Below are 23,795 nucleotides of genomic sequence, written 5' to 3' on the forward strand. Positions count from 1 at the left end.
ATGCACAGATCAACATAGAAAATAATGATGTTTAGTTTAAAAATGCACACATAAAATTACAGTTAAAAATTTCACACATAAAATATAGTGTTTGCATAGCAAGATGTTATTGCCCACAGTCTGGCAAAAATTATAAACCCAGGTGCATGTTTTATAATAAACATTGTGCTGAATGCTGAGAACCATACACAGCTGAACAGCTCCTGCACTGATTTACCTCTTTCTGACTTGTATCACTTGCTTAGACAAATAAAATTCCAAACCCTTTCTCTTCTTCCATATAAAAGTAACAGAAACAAGGAGCCTGTATTAGCAACAAGCTTCTTATGGGAAAGGGTTTTTGAGGACACAAGACTGAGCATTGTGATAATAACAAAATACACACTCACCACCTTGCTTCTGTCACAAACAGACCTGCTCCTATGTTGAGAGCTTTTGCAATGTAACTCTTGTCCCTTAAAAACATATCTCCTCCAAGCCACTTCAATGTGAAATTGATCATCACTAATACCTTTTCATATCACATATACTGGAGGCTCTACCTTGTAGTCCTGGTTCCTTGATGCTGTCCCTCCCTCCCATTCAACTGATTCACCTGCTCGAAGTAACAGTGTTCAGTAATGGCATGATCTAGTTGAAAATGTCATTTGGTTTATTTTTCTTTTATTAGCTCTTGCTATAAAATGGGTACTCTTAATCTTCATATATATGTATATATAATTCTACAAGGGATGGTATATCCTCTCAAGAGACTCTAGGCTGACTGCCCTTGAACCCTTGAGTTACCAATTCCCTAGATTTGCTCATGTGGCTTGGACAGAACTCTTTTCTTTCTAGACATCTGAATTACTTCATAATGGATATCAGTTTCTAGTTCTGCTTTACAAGGTGCAAGCTAGGGTGGGTTGATACAATAAATGGAACAGCATCCCCTCCCTTCCAGCAAAAAATTTCTATCGTTATGTTCCTCTTGCTTTTGTATCAGTTCTGAGACAGGGATTCTTAGTTTTTGTGTTTTAGGTCTGGGAGTTCTGGGTGTGTCTGGCAAGAGGAATTCTACAGATTAGTAGTGTCTAGGAGCAAGAATTTCCTTTTTCACTCCTTTCCTTGTGGGGTTCTGGCCATGGCCTGATATGGCTATCTTGCCTGTTCTTCTCCCTCCACGTCCCCATACCACAGCATCAAGCATACACCATCTCTATTCCTCTCCCATTCCCTCTTCACCTACCACTCCTTTCCTATTTTCTATTCTCAATGAAAGAGACCCATAAATGTTCATTTCTTCTTTTTCATCCTTAAAAACTTTCTTTGTGTTACACACCACAACTAATCACACCAAGGGTCATGGAGAATCTGCAGGCTTATTGCTTGGGGGTAGGAGTCATTTTATACACACACAAGTTGTTGCCTGGGGTATGATGTATGACTTTGTGTACTGATAACATTCTTTATGAGACTGGTTCATTAGTTTTACGCTGACAGTCCAAACCAGGTGAAGTTTCTGGAACTGTAAATCCCAAAGTACCAATGGCTTTCCATCCCTATGAACAGCAAGACAGAGCAGAGGTGGCAAGTTGGTGAGAAGATGTGAAAGGCCATGAGCCCTAACCCTAAAAGTGTCACTCAGAGCTGGGTGTGGTGGCGAGCACATTAAATCTCAGCCAGCACTCAGGAGATATGCACACACACAGGCGGATCTCCCTGAAATCAAAGCCATCCTGGACTACATGGTGAGTTCCAGGCCAGTGGGGGCTTCAGGGAGATCTTGTCTCAAAACAACAACAAAATAAATGTCACTCAGAGTCAAAGTTTCTAGAACTTTTCATAGCAATGGCAGATCCAGCCCCCACCTCACCCCTTTAAGGAAAGTGAGATATTTAAGAGAATCTGAAAATTATGAGACAGGTGGCTTTTTATTCAACAGTCTAGGCCCTGCAGTCTTCATGTAAAATTGATTCTGGGGAGATGAGCTAAAAGACAAACAAAACAAAACAAAAACACACAAAAAAATCTCAAACAGAAAACCCTTAGCTGTGACGATGTTTGTAGTCCTCCAAAGTTCAACTTTATACATCAGAATCTTCTTTCACATTTCATTTTTTCTCATTATGAAAGCTTAAAGTCAGGTCAAGCCCTCCCCCTCCCTCAGGGGGATGATGATGAAGACAGAACTACTGAGAACTTCTGGTGCAAGCACAACACAGCAGAGGGAACACTGCAGACTCTGCCCTCTGAGGAGCTGACCCACAGGTTGTACTGAAGGAAGAGGTGTTGAGTCACTAGCTGTCCCTTGCCTTGTTTCTGTCCTTGCTCAGCCATCTTTCCCCTCCTTCAGGGATCACCCATCCTGAGCATCAATGCTTCTGGTTATTCTCTCCCTTAACATGTATGTGGGCCAAATTCCTATTTCTGCTTATTTGCCAAGGGCATGCAGGGTGGCAATTTTATTTTGAAATAAAAAAGCAAATATAACTGCAAATATATGTACATTGTAGAAAAGCAACATTCTATAAAAAGTAAAAAATAAAAACATTCCCCCCACCCCAGGAATATCTGACAGTTAACTCCTTAAGTCCTGAGATTTCCTTTCTTCCACAGTGACTTGCTCATATTTGCCTGGGATCTCTAACTCTCCTCATTTTAACTATCCAGCTTTGAAGCAAGCTTAAGATGAATCTTCCCTCTATTTGGCTTGGACCCCAGGCTTTATTTTAAATCATGCTTGCAAAATGTCCCAGCTCAAGAAGACTCAAGTTTGATGTTGGACCTAAAGAAAACAAAGTGCCTCAGTTCATTACCCCCTCCCCCTGACAGAGCAGCAGCTGGCAAAATGTTTAACTGGCTGGTGTGAAAAATTTCTCTCTCCAGCCTTAGCACTTGGGTGCCAATCAGTTTACAGACATTTGCTTTTCCATGAAGATACCCACGGAAGCTGGACAAGCTTGGAAGTTAAGCCAGAAGAGGGAAGCCATGCTGGAAGAGTGAAGTCTTCACATCTACAAGGTGTCTAATTCTATCTTTTCATGACTCCTGGGACTGCTCTTAAATTGGCCTTCTGTTTCCCTAAATGAGCTATGATATGAAAGATAAAGGCACAGGTACTTTGAGGAAAGAGGGAACTCCAAAGGGGACTCTATTTGCCTAAAAAGGAACTCAGAACCCATAAAGTTTTCTTCCATCATCCTTCCCATCTTAAATCACTTTACAGATGAAAAAAACTTACACGAAACACAGACATTGCCTGCTAGATAATGTATGTTGTCAGAGAGCGCTCTGTTCTTTGAGAGGTAGACCATTGTATGGCATCTTCATAGGATAAGGCCTTATGCCCATGGAGATTTCAGAAGGATGGTACTTCTTTGCCTTTTCAAAACAAACCCCAAATCCAACCCAAAAAGCCCGAGGATTTCTCACACGTAGCATCCCTTTTTTCTTTCTTCCTTATTTTTGTCTTAACAGAAATTTCACATTGTAAACAAAGAGCATTCTATCTTGTATTTGAGTTTTGCCTTTTTCTTCCTAGGGAACTATAAAGGAGTTTCCACGAACATCAAGAGAATTCCACTTTCACAGCTGACATAGAATTCTTGCCCTTATAGTCTTGCTGGAAAATTGTTGGGGGAGAAAAGTCTATCTACAGTATTTCTGCTTTCTGTACCAGTTCTAATTCAAAGTTCACATTTGTAAATTCCCATTGGCAACTGCATCTCTCCCCTCCAACATCCTCTCTCTCAGTGACTTATCTCAGAAGTTTCAAGCCAATATTTAAAATGTACACTATTTACAAACGAAGTGTCCAAACTTCCAGCCATCCAATCAGCAGGGGGCCTTATGAAGTGTTGTCATGTGCTGGGATTCAGAACTTGAATAAGTTGATAAAGTCCTGGGGTGAAAGTGAAATGGAGCAGCTCTCTGGGTTGTTGGCTGTGCACGGATGGTCAGTACCCTGCAAAAAGTGCTATTGTTAGAACTGAGTTCTCAGAGGCACTGTAAGACACTGCCCAACCTCAAAACAGTTCTCTGTCAAGAATGTCACTGTAAGGGCTGGAGAGATGGCTGTGGTTAAAAGCACATACTGCTCTTGCAGAGGACCCAAGTTTGGTTCTTGGCACTCACTGTGGGTGGCTCACAACCACCTGTGACTCCAGTTCCAGGGAATATGATGCCCTCTTCTGCATTCTGCAGGCACTGTACTCATATGCATATACCCAGACACAGATACACAGGTATATACATAATTACAAATACATTTTTCAAAAAGAATTATTTCTGAAATAGGGGCTACAGAGAGGGTTCAGTGGGTAAAGTGCTTGCTGTGTGAGCATGAGGACCTGAGTTTGGAGGATCCCAGCACCCACATAAAAGTTGGGCATGGAGGCATCATCTTGTAACCCTAGCACTGGAGGTGAGGGCAGAGACAGATCCCTGGAGCTCACTGGTCAGCCAGTCTGGCCAAATTGGTGAGCTCTAGGTTTAGTGAAAGATTCTGTATCTAAAAAAAAGGTGGAGCGTGATTGAGGAAGACATGAGACGGTGACATCTGTCCTCCATGCTAATGCATGTGCATACATGTACATATACAAACATATCAATACACCAAGAAATAATGCTGCAACACTAGAAACACTGAAGAATTAGTGTTTTATATATACATATATGTATATCTGCATCTATGCACACAAAGCTAGGAGAGTATGGGGGTGAATGGGTTACAAAGACAAATTAATATAAAGGGGTAAAGGAAATGAAGGTCTTTGAGTCTCTCTTCTCTGCCCAGGCACTGAGTCAGTTTTACCCTCCCCATGGGTATCGGGCTGAGATAGAACAGCAAATGACTGTTTTCACACTGCTGGTATTGTTGGCTCTTAGGGCCTGGCTCAGGTCTTTGGCAGCCGCCTCTGAGACACATACCTTCCAGGAGAGAATGTGGCAGTGTTTGCAAAGCTGCAGAGTGTCCCCATACTGCTCTTTCCTTGGGTAACAGCGTACAAGCTTAAAATACATCTTCTTCCAATCCAGCTGTCCTTTGTCTGACAAGATTAATCGCTTGCGGATCTAAAAATCAGATGAAGGAGAGTAATTTCAGAAGAATTCTTCACCAAGAGGATAGTTTGGGGTTTTCTCTTTCTTAAAAGTTCTGTCACTTTTTCTCCCTACATTTTTTCATGGACCCTGTAATATGCAGGGAGAAAAGTGATCAAGATGTAAAACAGTGCTCTCTTAGCTCTCCCAACTTACTCAGTAGCTTTTAACCAGCCTTTGTAAGAAACAGGTGGCTCTTGATGCCTTCCTAGTGATTGTAGCCCCTCTTCTCGCTTGAGAAGGATAGGTTTTAGGGTAGGGGCAGAACAGGAGTGCTGTGATGTGGGCCATGGGCCCCACTGACCTGCCGCTCTGAGAAGTGGTACTGGCACAGTTTCTTCCACAGCAGCCGGTCTTCACTCAGCACATGCAGGTCCGGTGCTGCCTGGCCCAGGCTGACCAGGTCACGCCCATCGCTCAGCCGCTGCATGATGTTCAGTTGTAAGCATAAAGGCAGGTCCGTGAAAGTGAGGCCTTTGAAGGCAGGCTGCAGGGAGAAGATGATGATAAGCCGGGTGTCAGAGAAGAGCCATTCTCCAGGTGATGCCCTCCAAGACTGCCACTGCCCCTGGTCCTCCACTCTCAAGCTGGCTCATCAACCAGATACCAAAAGCAGAAATGCTCACTGTCCAACCTACAGAAGCAGGATCATGGCTGGGCCTCCTAGAGAACAGCCTGGAGTGTCAGCAGGCTTTCCCTGTTTGCAAACTTTTGATTTTCCAAACAGTCTATGTTGGATTCTTTTAAAATTATAATTTTTCTTTATTCTTGAGAATTTCATATAATTTCATTGTGTATGTACAAAGAAACATGATGATATCCTCACGAATTTCCCTCCTCCACCTCCTCCTATATCCTCATCAACATGACCTCCTCCCAACTTTGTCTTTTTTCCATAATCCACTGCATCCAGTTAGTGCTGCCCATATGTGTGTGGGTATGGGACCATCCCTTGGAGCATGGCAACATGGTGACTTTTTGAGCTTCATTCTCTTCACCATTCAAAATGTGAGACTCACCACCTTCTCAAAGTGTTGAAGTCCTGAATAGAGTGCCCCAGGCTGACACCTGGCCTCCCATCTCCCTGCCCTCTGTGAGACCTCAGAGCTTTCCACTGGCACCCAAACACACCTTCTCTACATGTGTGCAATGCCCTCATCCTTCTGGCTCTCTCTTGCCCCTCAGACCCCTTTCAAATCCTTTTCCTTTGATCACCTTTTGTGCTTATGCATCTATCTCCCTTAGGCTACATTCATTACACTTCCCTAGAACTCCTATAATTTCTTTCAGAGTCTGTCTGTAACACCCCCTTTTCTGCTACGTAGCACCAACCTTTCTCAAAGAAACCCTGAATGGAACATTCCTTTCAGAACTTAAGCTGGGGCCCATGGAACATTTTAAAAATTGCGCATTTGGGGATGGCATACTTGCAATTAATCACGAGCTTCTGGAGGAATGTTGACTACCTCCCTGAGCTTATATTTGAGCATTATCTCATTTTAAATTTTAATAAGCTCAAGAAATCACATCTAGACCTACATCCTTGAAGGCAGGACCCAACTTGTACACCCTGAAGACTTGCTCAGCACAAACAGCCCTTAGTGCTTACTATGGCCTGGTGCTGAATTGCTCAGGGGAAAATACCCTGGGAATAGGAATTATTTAGGGGAAGAAACTATAGGAAGCACAACAAAGCCCAGCAATATGGGAGACTCCAGGGGTCACTTGGTACCAGCCTTACTGGGATTCCAAGTGTCATTTGGTCTTAGCTATTGCCTATGTCCCCTGCCAGGCAGGACAGGTACTAGTGAGAAGGTGGTCAATAGCAAGGGGCCTTAAGAAGCAGGGATTGTTGGGAAGAGTGAATGAGGCCTGGGAAGAACATAGAATGGGCAAGCAGTAGATCTGAATGCTAGACAAGCATCCTAGGGAAATCTGGGCCTCAGTTTCCCCAGGTCTCAAATGACTTTGTTTACAATACTGGAGATCCCTCCAGCTGTAAGGATCTTGGATTTGCAGTGACTCAGGCCTCCTGTTTCATCAGAAGCGTCAATTTTCATTGTTCGCTTCTACCCCAGGCCATTGGGCTGAACTTTCATTTGCAACATTCAGGACTTTGTACGACCGCAGAAGGCCCTAAACCTATTTGCCGTTTATCATCTGCTGTTGATCATATGAGCTAATAAAACTGCCATGGGATTTTCTCTTTGTTTCCAGCACTTCAAAGCCTCTACTTTTTTGGTTAAAACTCCCAGGCCAATTATTACATTAACTCCTATTAAAGGCAAGTTTGCTTGGCAGAGTTCTCTGTTAAATTTTCAAACCTGAACTTTTCCAAAATCCTTGCCCAGACTTCATGCCAAGCCCTTACTTCTGATAGATGGTTAACTGCTTGCATGCCTGCTTCTTTTTCGAATATAAACATATAAAAGAAAAATACGTCACTCTGGCGGCTCTAGTCAAGCATTTGGCTGAAATCCCTTTGTTTGCCCCCCCTTCCAAAACACTGCCTTGTCTACAGCACTATAATTATATTTTATTTTCCCCTACAAACCAGTTCTCTTAATTTTGTCCTTCATCCTTTATTATATGAATCACATTTGCCAATAAAAATTGGCTCCAAAGAGTTAGATATGAAGATTTTGAAGGCAAACAAGATTATATGCTGGGATGATACTGACAGAACTTTGGCAAATAGAAAGCATTTATTATGAAAGTCACCTTAATATTTTCATGGAATAACATGCTTCCCTTTCAGACAAATATAAAATAGAGTCCAGACTGAAGCAATTAGTGTACTCATATCTCTCTCTCTCTCTCTCCCTTTCTCTCCCTCCTGCCTCTTTCCCTCCTTCCCCCCTCCCTTCCCCCTTCCCCCCTCCTCCTTCCTCCCTTCCCTTTCTTCAGGATCTGATATAGCCCAGGCTGGCCTCAAACTCATGTGGCTAAGGTCGACCCTGAACTTGTTCTACCTCTACTTCTCAAGTGCTGGGATTACAGGCCTGAGCCACCGTGCCTCTTCAGAGCTGGGAATTTATGTGGAAAGGTCTTCTGGTTCATGGGGTTCAGTACAACTCTCAGAATACAGATCACAGCCCTGATGGGTTCCGGGCAGAGGACAGAATGGAGAAGAGAGCATGGTTAAAAGTGCAGTCTCTGCAGACAGCCCGTGTTGGAGTCTCTGTGCCAGATGCTACTGGTGTAGAGGCCCTAGGGAAACTATACTCTGCCCTCCATGTTCTTGCATCCTTGGACACAACCAACTGCAGATTGAAAATACTCAGAAAAATGCATCTGTATTGAAAATGTACAGGCTTTTTCTTGTCCTCATGACCTATGTATACAGCAGTCTAGTATGTATTAGAAGTGTGCTACAGATGATTTGCAGTGCAGAGGAGGGTGTGGGGAGGGCATATATAGTCACTGCGCCATTGTATACAAGGAACCTGAGCATCCATGATATCTACTGGTATCTTCTGGGTGTCCTGGAATCTATCCCTTTGTGGATACTGAGGTTGATTTTTCTCATTTACAAAAAGAGGAAAGGCATATCTTACAGTGTTTCTGGGCAGAAGAGATAATGGATAGATGCACTTAGCACAGCTCAGTCAATTTCAGCTATTTATCCTAATTATAACTATTCACTTGATTAGTTAACGCATAGGAAGGGCTTACAGTGTGTACACAGGCAAGCCCTTGATCATAACATCTGACACATTTACAGTACTTAGTACCTATTAGGTACTGTTCCAGCTGCTCTCTGGAGATTAGTTTGTGAAATCTCATACCTATGTAAACTCTCATACAGGGCTATGAGATGGATATCCAGACGAGGAGAGCAAGGCATGGGGAGCTTGAATAACTTGCCCAAATCCTGAGTTGGTAATTTATCAATGTCATCCGTAATCCAGGATGAAATTTTCCAATTGTGTTCCTTGGAACCCTGAACAAGTACTTCAGCAGGCAGTGGGAGGAGGCGTCCCTTCAAATAAGCATTATCCTTTAACTGAAATCTGACTGCCTGTGCCAGGTTATAGAGAAGAGGACACTGTCCTTCTCTTTGGGGTTTATAAACCAGTGGATGTGTGTGTGTGTGTGTGTGTGTGTGTGTGTGTGTGTGTGTATGAGATCATTTTAGTGAGCAGGACCTGTTCTGAAGAAGATTGTGTGACCAAAGCTTCAGTAGATATGGAGGCTGTGAGCCAATAGATAGATGCCTGTGCACACGGAAGTGTAGGGCTCAGCTGGAGCACCTCAAACGCAGTGGGAGGGAGATGAAATTCAGTGTTGGACCTCTTCTGCATAGCATTTTATTGGATTAAAATGATTTAAAAAAGAAGCTGGATCCTAGTTGGAAGAAAGCTAGACGGAAACCACTGATGTTAGCACGCTTGGTCATTTTTGGAATAACTAGTCTAGGCTTCTGACTCAGAGTTCAGCCTAATTGCTGTGTAGTGCTGGGAGAACCACTGGGCTTTTCTGGGGCCCACCTGAACCCCATCCTATGAAAGGTAATACAATTACAATGGCTACTACTAAGAGTGTTTGGGGACCAACTAAGGAGGATTTTGAGGAAGTAAGGTTGTGGAAATGCAGGAATGGGAGATGTGGCCAAGGGTGGCTCATCTGGGGTGGCCAAAGGGAACAGAAAGCTCTGGGCAAATGAGACCATTTAGTGGGTGTTCTGAAGTTGCCGGAGGAAAGATGTTCTTTGAGTGAATGTACTTTGTTCATTTGTATCACTGGATGGACAATTTTCTCCTGGGATCAAGGCAGGAAGTATTAAGTCCCAGGCCACAGGGAATGTTAGAAATCAGGTTAAGAAGTATATATAAATTTTCCGTGTTAAAGGAGAACGGAATTTCAGTCTTAAATGTACATTGTTAAACTATGCCTATACTTCAGAGATGGGAATGGGGCAAATTATTAGATTAAGTCAGGTTACAATTCTTAATAAATGCTTCATTTTCTTAGTCAAACAATTAGGATAGTTTCTGAAAGATGACCTGCATTTGGGCTTTGCATGTATGTGTTTGCAAGCATGTGCCTATCTGTGTGCACCCACCTGAGTATGTGGGCATGTGCAAGTGGGGGCATTGTAGTCTAAGTGACTCTAATGAAGTTACATAACTCAAGATTTCTAATTATTCCCTCTGCTTCAGAGTTTAAGAAACCAAGGCACAGAAGTGATTAACTGTAAAGGAAAGAATGTGCTTTTTTGAAAACGTCACATGACAAGTTAGTTATTTAGAAGAGGTCCCGGGACTTTCTGCACGCTACCTTCTCCTGATACATGGTGCAGTGCCCAACTTTATCAGCCTGGGTCCCAAAAGCCACTTAGCCAACCGTCGGTGATTAGATAAGTAAGGAAGGTGCTGTATGAGCTTCCGGAGTATGCCTGTCCATTAGTGAGCACTGAGAGATTAGGCCAGCAACTTTCACACAATTTTGTGTGTATCTTAGTCTTCTTGCTTACTGTTAAGGAAATAAGTGCCAAGGGTGAGTTATGTTCTGAAAGTCAAAAGAAATGGCCCATATATGTAGCTACTGTACTTCGCTGGTAACACACAGGCTTTGAGTAAGAGTTGCTCAGCATGTTCCTAGACATATGTTCAGTCTTGAGTCAAAGGCTTCCTTTGTCATTTCTATCAATAAATGGAACTAGAATTTCAAAAGGCTGGTACCAGTTCTACAAGCCACAGTCTTCCTGGCTCTGTTATATTCAAGACAGCATCCCAAAGCTGTAAACAGCTCATTCTTTGTGAAGAAATGGGCAGAGAGATTTCTGATCCCTACTGCAGATTTCAGCAGGACAGCCAGCATTTTCTGCTCTGGAAAGCTACGTCCCCACTTTTCCATTATGCTTCATCTTTCATATTCTTTGAACCTGTTTTGCCAAATTCTTCATCCTACTCTCCTTTATCAGGAAGCCCCCCACCAGCCTACCCCCAGCACAAGGATGAGGCATGAAAGCAGAAAGGACCAGCTTCTCCATCAACAGGGTGGACTTTTAAGTCCTGGAGCACTGCCCAGCATCTGAGTGGAGGAAGTGATGGTGTAGGGTGGGGCCTGTGCTTACCCTGGTGATCTGGATGCTGTTCAGTTGTTGCTGCCAATGCAGTATGGTCTCCATTCGATACACCCACATGTTAATGTTGCCCACCAGCACAGACTTGCCGACTCTCTGGACCAGCGTACATAAGGATGTGTAGAGGGTCTGGAGTAGTTCCCTTATGAGTCTAATGTTTTGCTGGTCTTCAAGAACTTGAATGGGAAAGAAGAAGAAAAAATCAGCATTATGATATAGAAACTCTGTGCTTGTTACAAGTGGCCTTTTCTTCTTCACTGTCTGCTGGCCTCTTAGGATTTGTTTTTTTCTCACTGGTGTTTATTCTACACTTGACTAAGCTCCTGCACTCAGGCTAACAGGTAGAGTTTCCACTATCTAGGTCCCTCTTTGTTCTCTCCTCCCTGGGTTTCTAAAGAGCCATTTTCTCTTTCCATTGTTCTGCCAGGGCCAGTGGTCCACCTGATCAGAAAGCTGCTTCTTTTGTTCAGCGGTGACATCTTTTAGATGGTCAGTGGAAGGACTGCGGTTCTGAGGTTCAGAAGCCTGGAGTTCAGCAGTTCTAATTCTGTCTGGTGAATCTCTGGGTGACCACAGGCAAATAACTTTTCATGTGCCTCAGTTTCCCCATGTGTAAAATGACCCAGTTGAGCCAGACATCTAAGGTCTCCTCTAGCTCAAACACTCTGTGCCTCTATTCAGCCTTGCACAGGACTCTATTTCCTAGGAATCTAGAAGCTCCACAGTGAACAGTAGGATGCATGTTCTGAGAAGCTAGTCGCATTTAAAGCAGGGAAAACATAATCCTAAACAAAGGACAGGAGGGTGGTGGTCTTGTTCTTTGCCATGGGTATGGGTGACACCTTTTTCTAAACTAGAATCTGGTACCCCTGAAATGAAGCTGAAGCTGTTCACTTTCACCCATTCATGTTACTTTAAATCTAGTGACATAGTACTCAATCAGAAAATCCACCTGCTCATCCCCAAGCCTATAAAAAGGGGTGAGAGAGAACAAGAGAGCTCACCTTTCAGTACTACTTTTTCCAAAATGTTCATGAAGTTCTTTTGGGCGATGCCACTCAGGGATGTGAGCTGTGACTTTGCTATCAGTTCCAACAGCTGTGGATAAAAATAGAAGTTGCCAGGCTTAGAATACAGAGATATTTTTCTCCTCTAATCTTCACTTCTGAGTCACATGACACATAGATATAGGCAGAGAGAGAGAGAGAGAGAGAGAGAGAGAGAGAGAGAGAGAGAGAGAGAGAGAATGGCAGGCAGGGCCACCAAGCAAGAAAAATGCTCAAAGTGAAAAGATAAATGGGGTAATTCAAAACTCAGGAGTCAGGCTGAATATTTAATTGCTTTTTTCCCTTTTACATATAAAGAGTCTGGGCTTCAGTGAGGACTAATCCAGTCTACTTGCCCTACTTCAGAAAGGGGAGCTGACAGTATACCGAAGGGAACAAAATTTCTCATGATCTGTGAACACTGGAGTTCTGGATAACCACCCCCAAGTGGTAACTGTTCTTGCCCCCACCTGAACTTTCCCCCATTGCCGCCCACTGCTTTCAGGGTGCTGTAAAGTACATGTCTGGTGATCGTGTGTGTTCCATGGAAAGGATGATTCTTCTTCACGTATTGCCTGCTCTGCGTATCATTAAACCTGCCTGCTTATTAGAATCATAATGTTCAGTTCTTCCTGGAGACACAAATGAGAATCTTTGTAGCCATCAGCTGTGATGAAGTTTTGCTTTGGTAACTTACAAGCTCTGTGACTATGGGTATGCCACTAAATGTATCTTTCTGTCCAAGTTCTATGTGTCTACAAGTAATACTCAGGGTCTTCAAGGTTGTGAGCTTTCAAGGAGGAGTGCACATACGGCACTTAGCATAGGAACTAGCACAAATTAGGCACTAGATAAAGGTTAGTTTGTTTGTTGAAGGACTCTGGCCATTCCTACTACTCCTATTATTACCAAACAAAAATGAAAGAAATGAAGATAATAACTGAAGTTGGTGAACCTTAATTCAATCTATCCTTTTATAGCAAAATTCAGTATAGCTATGGCATAATATTAAAAACAAATAAAAGATTCTCTTTGTTTAAAAATGAAATGACAAGGGGTCTTAGTGATCATCTAGTTCAACCCACTTCTCAGATGAATAAAATGAGGCCCAAGAGTCTAAACTTGGTCCAGTGAGTTGGCTCAGCAGGTAAAGGCACTTGCCACCAAACCTGATGACCTTAGTTCAATTTCCAGGCCCCACATGGGTCTTTCGAGGAGTGAACTTAAACCTTCAAGTTGTTTTTGACCTTCACACATGTGACACCCCCCCACACATATGCCTACACATGTGAGCACACACGTGTGTACATACACACAAGAAATATACAAATGGAATAAAAAATTTAAGTCTAAACTTTATGAACTACTCCACAACCAGTGAGATGACTTAACCATATCTTTTCCCATTCAAGAAAACGACTGTATGTTTTCAAAGTCATCGTATCAAAGGATTGCCTTAAAGTTAAAACAACTTCATCAGAACTAGACAAACCAAGCCCCTATGAAAAACTAACTAGACTCAGGTTTAGTGAGCTGGACTTTGAAAACAGAGACTCCAAAAAGGGAGAGAGTCAAGAAAGGTGATAGAGATGAATATGATTAATGTCATAAAGAAGCCCATTGCTATGTACAATTAACACATGCTAATAAAATAAGTAAGGAAAAGGAAGACCAAGACCCTCATTTTTGGAATCCCTACCCCTAGAAAACTTTCTCAAAGGAACCCTTGACTCTCTCCCATCACAAAACTGAATAGGCTCTCTTCAAGCTGGAAACACATTTTTCAGATGGGGTCTTATGTAGTCCAGGCTGGCCTTGAACTTATTGTGTAGCTGAGGATGACCTTGAACTTCTGATCCTCCTGCCTCTATCTCCCAAGTGCTCAGATTATAAGTTTGTTCCACCAAACCTATATGAAGTGCTGGGGATTGAACCCAGGACCTTGTGGATGTTAAGCAAGCACTCTGGCAATTAAGCTATAGTCTTAGCCCTAGGAAACTTTCTAAGAGCATCTAATGGGGCTAGAGAGATGGCTCAGCAGTTAAGAGCACTTGACATTCTTGCAGAGGACCGAATTTGGTTCCCATCACCCACATGGTTCCCATTACTCACAAGCGTCTGTAACTCCCATTCCAAGGGATCCTATACCCTCTTCTTGCCTCTGCCGGCACCAGGCATGCATGTTGTACACATACATACATGCAGGCACTCATAAACATAAATTAAAAAAATATATTTTATTTATTATTTTTATTTTATGTGTATGAGTGTATTGCCTCCATGTATGTGAGTAACACCTGTGTCCTGAAATGCCCATGGAGGTCAGAAGAGGGTATCAGATACCCTGGAACTGGAGTTACAGATGACTGTTAGCTGTCATGTGGGAGTTGGGAGAACATAAAATTTTTTAAAAATTTATTTATTTTTATTTTATGTGTGTGAATGTTTTGCCTGCATGGCTATAAGTGTGCCACATGTGTGCAATGCCCATGGAGGCCAGAAGAGGGCATTGGATACCCTGGCATTACAGATGGTTGTTAGCTGCCATGTGGGTGCTGGGAACCAAAACTAGGTTCTCTGTAAGTGTAGCAAGTGCTCTTAACCACTGAGCCATCTCTCTAGCCCCCATAAAAAAAAAATTAAAAACATCTCTAGGAGAATTTCATCTTGCCAGGCCCCTGGCTGACTTCCTCTGAGGTCACTCAGCAATACTGTGTTAGATACTGGAATTGAGGCAAAGGGGAGAAACAATGCAATCTAAAAATTTGAACTGCAAGAACAACAAGTGCAGAAGAAATAGAAATAAAAGCAGGCCTGCAGAGGAGACTGCAGCCTTGGCCTCTGGTGGTTCAGAGCACCTCTGCTTCCCAGGCATTAATTTAAAAATTTTGTCTCCACTGAGCCCTTTGGATCCCTGTCAAACCATATATAGACTTAGTTTCTTGAACACAATTTTTAAGTTGGAGAGAAAAAACGTTCTAAACCCTGAATGTTTTTCCTGCCTGGCTTGGTATCTTTCACATGTGCAAGGCGGCAGTGTGGCCACCTGATTCAGAGGAGGAGGTGCCGCTCTGTTGTGATTAGTGATAGTGACCTAAAGTTGGAAGTCAGGAGCTGAGGAAGTGATGCTGATAGGCGAGATATTAAAACACCAGCAGAGGCTACATCTATCCACAGTGACCATACAGAGTGCTTTGTGCCTGTCTGGTTTAGTTCTGTCATCTACCAGCACGTGACAGAGAAGAGAAAAACACAAACCTTTCATTTTCTCTGGGACCAACAGTAGGCTCTAGAAGACCAGGCTGATGGTTTATTAATACCCCAAGCCTCACATGATTAGTATAAAGCAAGATGAAAGGAAACAAAAGCCCAGAACACTATGACTCATCGCTGGGTGGGAGGTGAGGCAGGGGGCAGCTGGCACTCAGCCGGAAAGCCATCCAAACCATGGGGGCCATGTGACCACTAGCTTCTGAGGGTGTCAGTATTCATCTCATCTAAAAATGCTCCAATCGGAAGGACAAGAAATCTCTGCAGGCCATGACTATGCATTTAAGAAACCTCTGCAGACTGTACATTTCAGAGGAAACAAAAAGCATTTGGAATTCTCTTCCTTGACTGAAGAGGGGGAGGAATACAGCAGCAAAACTGTCAACTGACAGCAGGATGACACGTCAATCTTCTCTGTTTCACCCTATCTGAGGGGAAAGTCCCTGTTTTTACAGCTGGGCAACTGTGGAGCCCTGGAATAGGAGAACTGGATTCTCTGGGTGACCTATACAACTGTTACTCATTTAGCAAGTATCTCTGAGTATCCATTTTGCCCTAGCATCGAGGCAGATGACAGGGTATGATGACAAAACACATGATCCCTAGACTCATGGAGTTTACCATCTAGTCATCTAGTTTGGTTTTTCATTTCTAAATTTAGCCAATAAAAAGACTACCTACAGGATTGTTATGAGAGTCAAGTGAGATAAATAATATAAAAACAGTGCAAGTGCCAAAACAAGGTGATGGTATTATTATTATTATTATTATTATTATTATTCTGCCAATTCTAGCCTAAAAGGGAAGTTTAAAGTTGACATCTGGGGTGGCCAAAGTTTTGCAGAGGCCCAGATATTGTTTTAAGGTTGATGGGTCATAGGGTCTTCAGTAACAAAGCTCTGTCTTAGTACAAAAATAATCAGAGATAATATGTAAATGAAGGTGCATGGGTGTGTGCCAACAAAACTTTATTTGTAAAAATGGGTGGGACATCAGTTGTGGCCCTTGGGTCACTTGTGGTATATATCATAGAGATTGTGAGGGCTTCATAGTCAAACTGACTGCTTCAGTTTTCCCATCTATAAACTGTACATAATGAATGATGATGCCTACTTCAGAGTTTCTGTGAAGATCAAATATGTTCATAAAGCATTCCCAGTACCGAGAATAAGCCTACTAGATTAGTATCACTAGCTTTTAAACCTAATACAGAGACAGCTAGATAACATTACTGCCAGGCAGATAGTGAACTAATAGAGCAAAGCACAGCTTGTTTAAAGTCCCCGCATTTCAACTGTGTGTGTCGTCAGCTAAATGCTTTCAGATTTTAACATTCCTTTGGCATTTTTATTTGGAGTTGTATTTAACAGCTCTCTATTGACAAAAGCTAACATTCATACATTGTATGGCTTGCAGAGATGCCTCTACCAAATTTTGCTAACAATGGGTATTTACTGTGTGCCAGAGATGGTGCTATGTGCCCCACCTGTATGATCTTGTTTAATCTTTCAACGTCAGCCTGGTGAGGTAGATTCCCCATCTGAGAAGTGAAGACAGGGAGGCACAGAAAAGTTAAGTAGCGAATGGGGGAGTCACAACTTGAGCCTAACAGAGAATATGTTATTTATTTATTTTTTTATCTTTTTGAGACAGGGTTTCCCAATAGCCCCAGCTGGCCTGAAACTCATTATGTAGACCAGGATGGCCTTGAACTCACAGAGATCCACCTGCCTCTGCCTCCTGAGTGCTGGGATTAAAGGCCTGCACCACCACGCCTGGCAAGAATATCTATTTTATAGCATAAGGACCACAGTGGTGAATGTGAATCAATTTGGCACTTAGGGTCAAATTTTATTCTAAAAATAGTAGCAATACCAAGAATTGTTATAGTCTGGGAAAAGAGACTGGAAGTTTATCAGTATTGTGGTATGACTGGTAATCAGCTTTCCACACTAAGGATAAATAATGCCCAGAAAGTATTACTAGAACATTTAGAAAGAGGCAATGGCTTTGAGTTAATCAAGGGGTCTACCTCAGACACCAATGTGACTCCACTGGCCAGAACCAGTAGATAGTGTCATGTGAGACCAATATGCAGAGGATGAATCTGTTCATTTCATTTCTGGTGTTAAGAGGGCTGTATGCCCCAGGGAGTAGGTTTGTATCTAGCAATTTGTTTACCAAGATGACTAAGCCAATTGGATCCTTTGCCCTTAGCCACAGAGAAGAACAGAGTGGAGGAAAATGTCTTGTTTGGAAGTAGCTGCTTTCTGCTGGGCAAATTTTAGCCTAGGTGCCAGTAATTTGTGGCTGTATTGAAGGAGAGGCAAAGAGTGATGGGGAATAGGGAAATGGGCTCTGGACTGTTCCTAAATATCACAGTATCACGGTTGTCATAACTGAGTGGGCAGTGTGGGGATCTGCCGTGGTGTGTAGGGACTCACTGTGCAGTGAAAGAATAAGGCTGTGCTACTGGAAGGTGGGGGTGGTCACCACATGCCCAAACCACATCCTGCCCTTCAGTTTTGGAGATGATGAGTTGGAGAAAAATCTAGTTGCAAACACTGCCCTGTAGCAAATCTCAGAGTACATATCAACTGCAGTTTAATGTGATGTGTGGAGAGCAAGAGGCAGAAGTGATTTCCCTACTATTGTCCTTTACTCAAAAGTGCTTTTCTTCTCTTCACTTCCCTTCAGTCAATCCTAGTGCTCATATTTAAATTATTGACATTTCTTTATTCATTGTGTGTGTGTGGTATGCAAGTGGAGGTCAGAGAACAATTTTTTGGGAGTTGGTTCTCTAGTCCACCTTTACATGGATCCTGGGGATTGAATTCAGGTCATCAGGCTTGGCGGCAAGAGCCTTTACCCTCTGAACTGTCTTTCCAGCCCAGCGTTTATGTTTTTAAAAGTATATTGGTTCATGACATTTCATCACTTAAAACCCTCAGTTGGTTTCCCTTGCATGGCTGAGAAGCCCCAAGCTCCTTTCCATAATTGGAAAAGTTCTCCTGGTTCCCATCTTCTCCAGTCTCATTTTGCACAGTGGCTCCAAACTTGCTCTGCCCCAGCTATGTAGTCCAACTTCTTTTCCTTGCACAGGCCAAGTTCATTCCCATTTGTGGGCCTCTCTGTCTTTGCCACATCTTCAGATGCTGGGCACAATCTCATCCCTCAGGTCTTAGTTCAAATGTCACCTGGCTGGAACTCAGAGAGACTTTTCCTGACACCTTACATGAAAACCAACTGCCCTGCCATCTTACCTTCCTCCTCCTCTGCCCTGCCATCTTACCTTCCTCCTCCTCTGCCCTGCCATCTTACCTTCCTCCTCCTCTGCCCTGCCATCTTACCTTCCTCCTCCTCTGCCCTGCCATCTTACCTTCCTCCTCCTCTGCCCTGCCATCTTACCTTCTGACTTCCTCTGTCCCCTTTATGTATAGTTTTATTTGACTTTCATATATTTGCTCCCTGTCACATGCCAGTTGCTCAACACATTATTTTTTTATTTGTCTTTGAGCATCAAAGACAATTATATGTGGAAAGGATTTGGAAACAGCTGACTGAAAGCCCTGCTGCTTTGGAGAAAGGGGTTCATGATAGTCGAATGACACACTGGTTGATGATCTGAACCTTTAGGCTGGCACTCACATTGGTACTGGTGTCAGAGTGATGATACAAGAGTGGCATGAGGGGCCTAGGGGAGAAATTACCTATCTTGAAAAACATATCTCAAACACTTTGTACAAGGGCCAGCGCTGAGCTCCACATGGACACTAACCATCAGGCCTTCAGAACCATTGATCAAAAGTGGTTTCCCTTGCCCATTAGTTTAAAAGGTCAAAACCATGTGAAGGTCGACAATGAGGCTGTTGTCCAAGCATACTGTCTCACATGGGATATTATTAAGAAATTATTTGTGTCTGAGTTTTTCCATCTTCTAGGAAGGAGGTTTCCATAACTTGCCAGCATGATCAGAAGTGAGGAAGAGTCCCAGCCTTACGTGCTTATACCCAAGCTGGTGCCCACTGGAAGGCTGTTTCTTTTGTAATGAGCCTTCAGTTACATTAGGCAGCACCTCTGCCTGTACTGAGCGCCATACACTTCCAAGGTTCTTATTTACTCAGTGGATAACACAGATTACAAACCTGGAAAGTTTTGTCCTGACTTTGAGCTTGAACACTGACAGGTTGGAAGAGGAAAAATTTCAGCAACATTAATAATCTCCAGGCATGTCAAGATTGGGTAAATATTATTTGCAAATGAAATAGCTCTCGAACTAAGGGAGTTAAAATAGTGAGGAGGTCCAAGTTTATATGAATTAATTGTATCCTCAGCCAAGAGAAACGTGTCTCTTCACCTTTAATCTATCCCAGATACTTCAGAACTTCCACAGAGGTCCTGATTCCTGCTGTATCAACCTGAGCAGTCATGTCTATCTCAGTGACTCTGCTTAAGTTGAGATCCTAGCTACCCCAAGCCTACCTAACCTATGGCTTATAAGGCTGAACATGACACTGTCCTCAGCTTCAATCCATCTTCACTTTCCTTCACTCCCAGCCCTTCCCATTTCCAGGTTTCCACAAGGCCATCTGCCTCTGTAAGGTCTTCTGCTTACCTCTCCATCTGACCAAATCCTGGCCATCCCTCATGAAAGCAGGATCTCAGGTTCTCCTTTTTTGAAGAAGCCATCTCTAATGCTCCTAGACAGCACCAAACTCAACTGATTGCTTAAGTACTTGTGTCTTGATGTGAGGGCCCAGGAGTGCCTGACATCACAGGCATGGTCCCACACAGTTCTCAAGAGGCCAAGGCACACTACTGATATGTGGGTTCAATACTGTTTAGGAATTTGTCTTAGTTGCCTTCAATTGTTGTGACAAAATACTCTGACAAAAACTAACTTGGGGAGGAAAGGGTTTATTTTGTTTACAGCACAGTTTATTATCAAGGGATGCAAAGGCAGGAACTCAGGGTAGGAACTTGGAGCACAGATCATGGAGGATAGCTGCTTACTGGTTTGTTCCCCTGTCCTGTGCTCAGCCTGCTTTCTTATACAATACAGGACTACCTGCCCAGGGGTGGCACTGCCCATGGTGGGCTGGGCCCTCCCACATTACTCAATAATCAAGAAAATATTCCCCCATGGCCCCAGGCCAATCCAATGGAGAAAATTCCTCAATTGAGGTTCCCTCTAACCAGGTGTGTCAAGTTGACAACTGAAGCTATTCAGTACAGGCTTCAAAGAATTCACTTGAAGAATTCTACCATGAATTGGGTTATAGCAGGAGGATGATGTCAACTCTTTGCTTTTTGATACTGGGGACCTTCAGTAGAATCAGGAGGCCTTTGAGTTCTAGGTCACAGCACAACACCCAATGCCTTCAGGAGCATCCCTCTTTGGAAGGGCACTAAGCTGCTACTTAAAACTGAGTTCACCACCTCAATTTGGCCTATCATCCTGTGATAAGGATCGACTCAGTCTAAATCCAAGGTGGATTTCAATGTAAAATAAATCTCAGGGACCTATATTAGTACATATTTAGATTCTGAGTTCTCATAGAAATGGGCTTGATTTTGACCCTATTCTTCTTTTAGGTGGGATAAGAAAAGAAGTCAGGTAGAAAAATACAAAAACATGACAATGCACAGTCATTTCTGAGAGTCATTTCAAGATAGGGTCACGCCTCTGCTGTTGACTTGTTGCTCCTGGCCTCTTTCCCTTCAGATACCACAAGTTTTAACACCCTGATGGCTGAGGCTACCCTCCATCTCAGAAGACCACCAAGTATGTGCAACACCAAATTAATCCAAGGTCACTGTGACTGAGGAAACTGTATGAAGGGCCAGGCTATTATGCACATCACAACCCACTGGGGCTTGGCACCAATATGCCCTTAATTTCAGGCCCTGGGTTTAAATTTGACTCATTGGGTCATATTCAGTCTTTTGTTTGCCAAACCACTCATCTACTTAAACTAAAACATATTTTCAGAAAATGCTTTTTAGGGGTGGTAGGAATGCAGTAACTTGCTAGAAATATTCAAATAGACTTAAGATGGTAATGTGGAAAAAAAATAAGAATGAGCCTTGGTTGAAGCTGTGATGTTCTTTGCTGCAGAGGGACTGAGAGGGTAGGGCTACAGCTTTATTCATTCTTTCACATCTGACAGCACACAGTTTGGGGCCAGGTTGCCCAAGTCAGGAAGTTGATAGTCAAGTTCTTCATGGACGTCCTGGATTGACATTGGCAGCTATAGTTACCAGGTGGTTGGTTTGATTTTCATCCCATAGAAGAACTGAGAGTGATAACCAAGGGTCTCATGGCATCATGGTCCTTGTGTGTATGTGTGCATGTTTGTCTAAGTTTTCTGTGTTATTAACAAAGGGAGGGGACCATCAAGATGGTCCCATGGACTAAAGCACTTGCTGCACAAGCCTGATGGCCTAACTTCAATCCCTCAGACCCACAGTGGAAGGACAAAACTGACTCCTGAAACCTATCCTCTGACATCCACACATGTCCTATAGCATGTGTATATCCCCGCTCACATTCACACATCATACATAAACACACATGTGGTGGTTTGAATGATTATGACCCCATAGGCTCTAAGTATTTGAACACTTGGTCCCCAGTTTGTGGTGCTGTTACGGGAGGGTCATGCAACCTTTAGGAGGTGTGACCATGCTGGAGGAGGTGTGTCACTGGAGGTGGGCTTTGAGAGTTCAATACCATGTCCCACTTCCAGTTTCTCTGCTTCCTGTGCTGCTTGAAGATGTGAGTGCTCAGTTTTCTGCTCCAGCTGCCTCCTGCCATGTCTCCCACCATGAGGGACTCTTACCTCTCTGGAAACATAAACCCCAGTACACTCTTTTTTCTGTTAGTTGCCTTGGTCGTGATATTTTATCACAACAACAGAAAAAGTATGTCACACAACACACAATATAATATTAATAAAACTTAGAATAAAAACCTAAAAGACAGCAGGCATTTTTCCATCTGAGCATATGGTAGAGGGCAACAATGATGGGTCCTCAGGTCAGAGCCCAGGTTTAGGTATTCTTTCCCTTGCATCTCTTCTAGGTTAGGCAACCTTGTGCAAATCACTCGGTTCCCTGACCTTTGCTTCCTCATCTCCAAAAGCTCTGGAAGCTTCTGGTCTCTAGGTAGAAGGCAAAGTGTTTATGTGTGTGCATGTTTGTGTGTGTGTGTGTGTGTGTGTGTGTGTGTAGACCAGAGGACAATCTTGGGTATCATTCCTCAGGTGTCATCCACCTTTTTCTTAATGTAGATTCTGGGAATGGAACTCAGGTCACCAGGCTTGCAAGTCAAACCGTATATTGACTGAGTTTTCTCCCCATCCCTGTAAACTACTTCTGGAAATGTCCTTCCACAAATAGGAAAGTTGCCACTTTTAAACATTTTAGATGATCTTTGAAACACATAGGGCAAAACTCTATTTAATTTACTGGGGTGTGTAGAAGGATGGGGGCAATGAACATGGTTTGAAACCAATTAAAACAACATACACATCATGCACACATCTTTCCAATTTAGTGAAAAATTTTCAGATCCTAAAAATTCCATGAAATTTTCATGTTGACAGATAACAACGAGCAAGCAGACTTTGAGACAGAGGTATTGCCTGTCTCTTATTACTGCTGCATACTTTTTAAAAAGATGACGACAGCTAACATAAACATATGCAATTTGAAAAAAAAATGTACTTTGGCTTTAAATGTTTTTAACTTTAACTTTTTTTTTTTTTAAATCTCTAAAGCCTCCAGAATTGGTTTAGCTCCTTAGTGTAACCAAACAATCCCAGTAGCATTAAAACACCATTTGGTCAATGCAGCAAGACAGGGTAGCAGATTGCAAGTTACTCTGCAGAATTGATTTAAGGATAAGAAGACTACATGGGAAGCAGGTTGAGTTCCTAAGAAGAAAACCCTCAAAAACAGTGCCTATCATTAAATGGTTAAATTCTCTATACAAGTAACATATTATTTCTCAAATTACAGAGACCTCTGACAGTGAAGGGGGAAAAAACATTGTTCTTTCCAAAATAGAAATATTTTCCCACTGGTTCTGAACCTATCAATTTTGGAAGCATTCAGTAATTTTTCTGGCTTTAAGATTATTTAAAGGGTTTATACTGAGTTCAATATTGTATAACTGTATTAAGTCAACTGTGAACCTAAAAATTTACAGCCACTTTTGAAAGAGGTGTATCCTTGCTCTGGAAATTATTATTGAGTATGTTAAAACTGCAATGAAATGCTTCTTCTAATCATGTGGTTATTAAATA

The 23,795-nt window shown here is 42.7% G+C and overlaps 1 protein-coding gene across 1 annotated transcript in view; it reads right to left on the reverse strand.

Annotated features, from left to right (window-relative positions):
* Positions 1-9: 9 nt before the first annotated feature.
* Fbxo32 (F-box protein 32) overlaps positions 10-23,795 on the reverse strand; it is a 35,757-nt gene continuing 11,971 nt past the window's right edge. Inside the window, exons 5-9 of the mRNA XM_008838012.3 lie at positions 12,175-12,268; positions 11,162-11,346; positions 5,387-5,569; positions 4,912-5,055; positions 10-3,946 (exon numbers count right to left, since the gene is read on the reverse strand). Of these exons, the coding sequence (XP_008836234.1) occupies positions 3,857-3,946; positions 4,912-5,055; positions 5,387-5,569; positions 11,162-11,346; positions 12,175-12,268 (696 nt within the window). The 3' untranslated portion in view covers positions 10-3,856. The remainder of the gene's footprint in view (positions 3,947-4,911; positions 5,056-5,386; positions 5,570-11,161; positions 11,347-12,174; positions 12,269-23,795) is intronic.

Source organism: Nannospalax galili, unplaced genomic scaffold, assembly GCF_000622305.1.
Source record: "Nannospalax galili isolate Female #2095 unplaced genomic scaffold, S.galili_v1.0 scaffold17, whole genome shotgun sequence".
Taxonomy (NCBI): Eukaryota; Metazoa; Chordata; class Mammalia; order Rodentia; family Spalacidae; genus Nannospalax; species Nannospalax galili.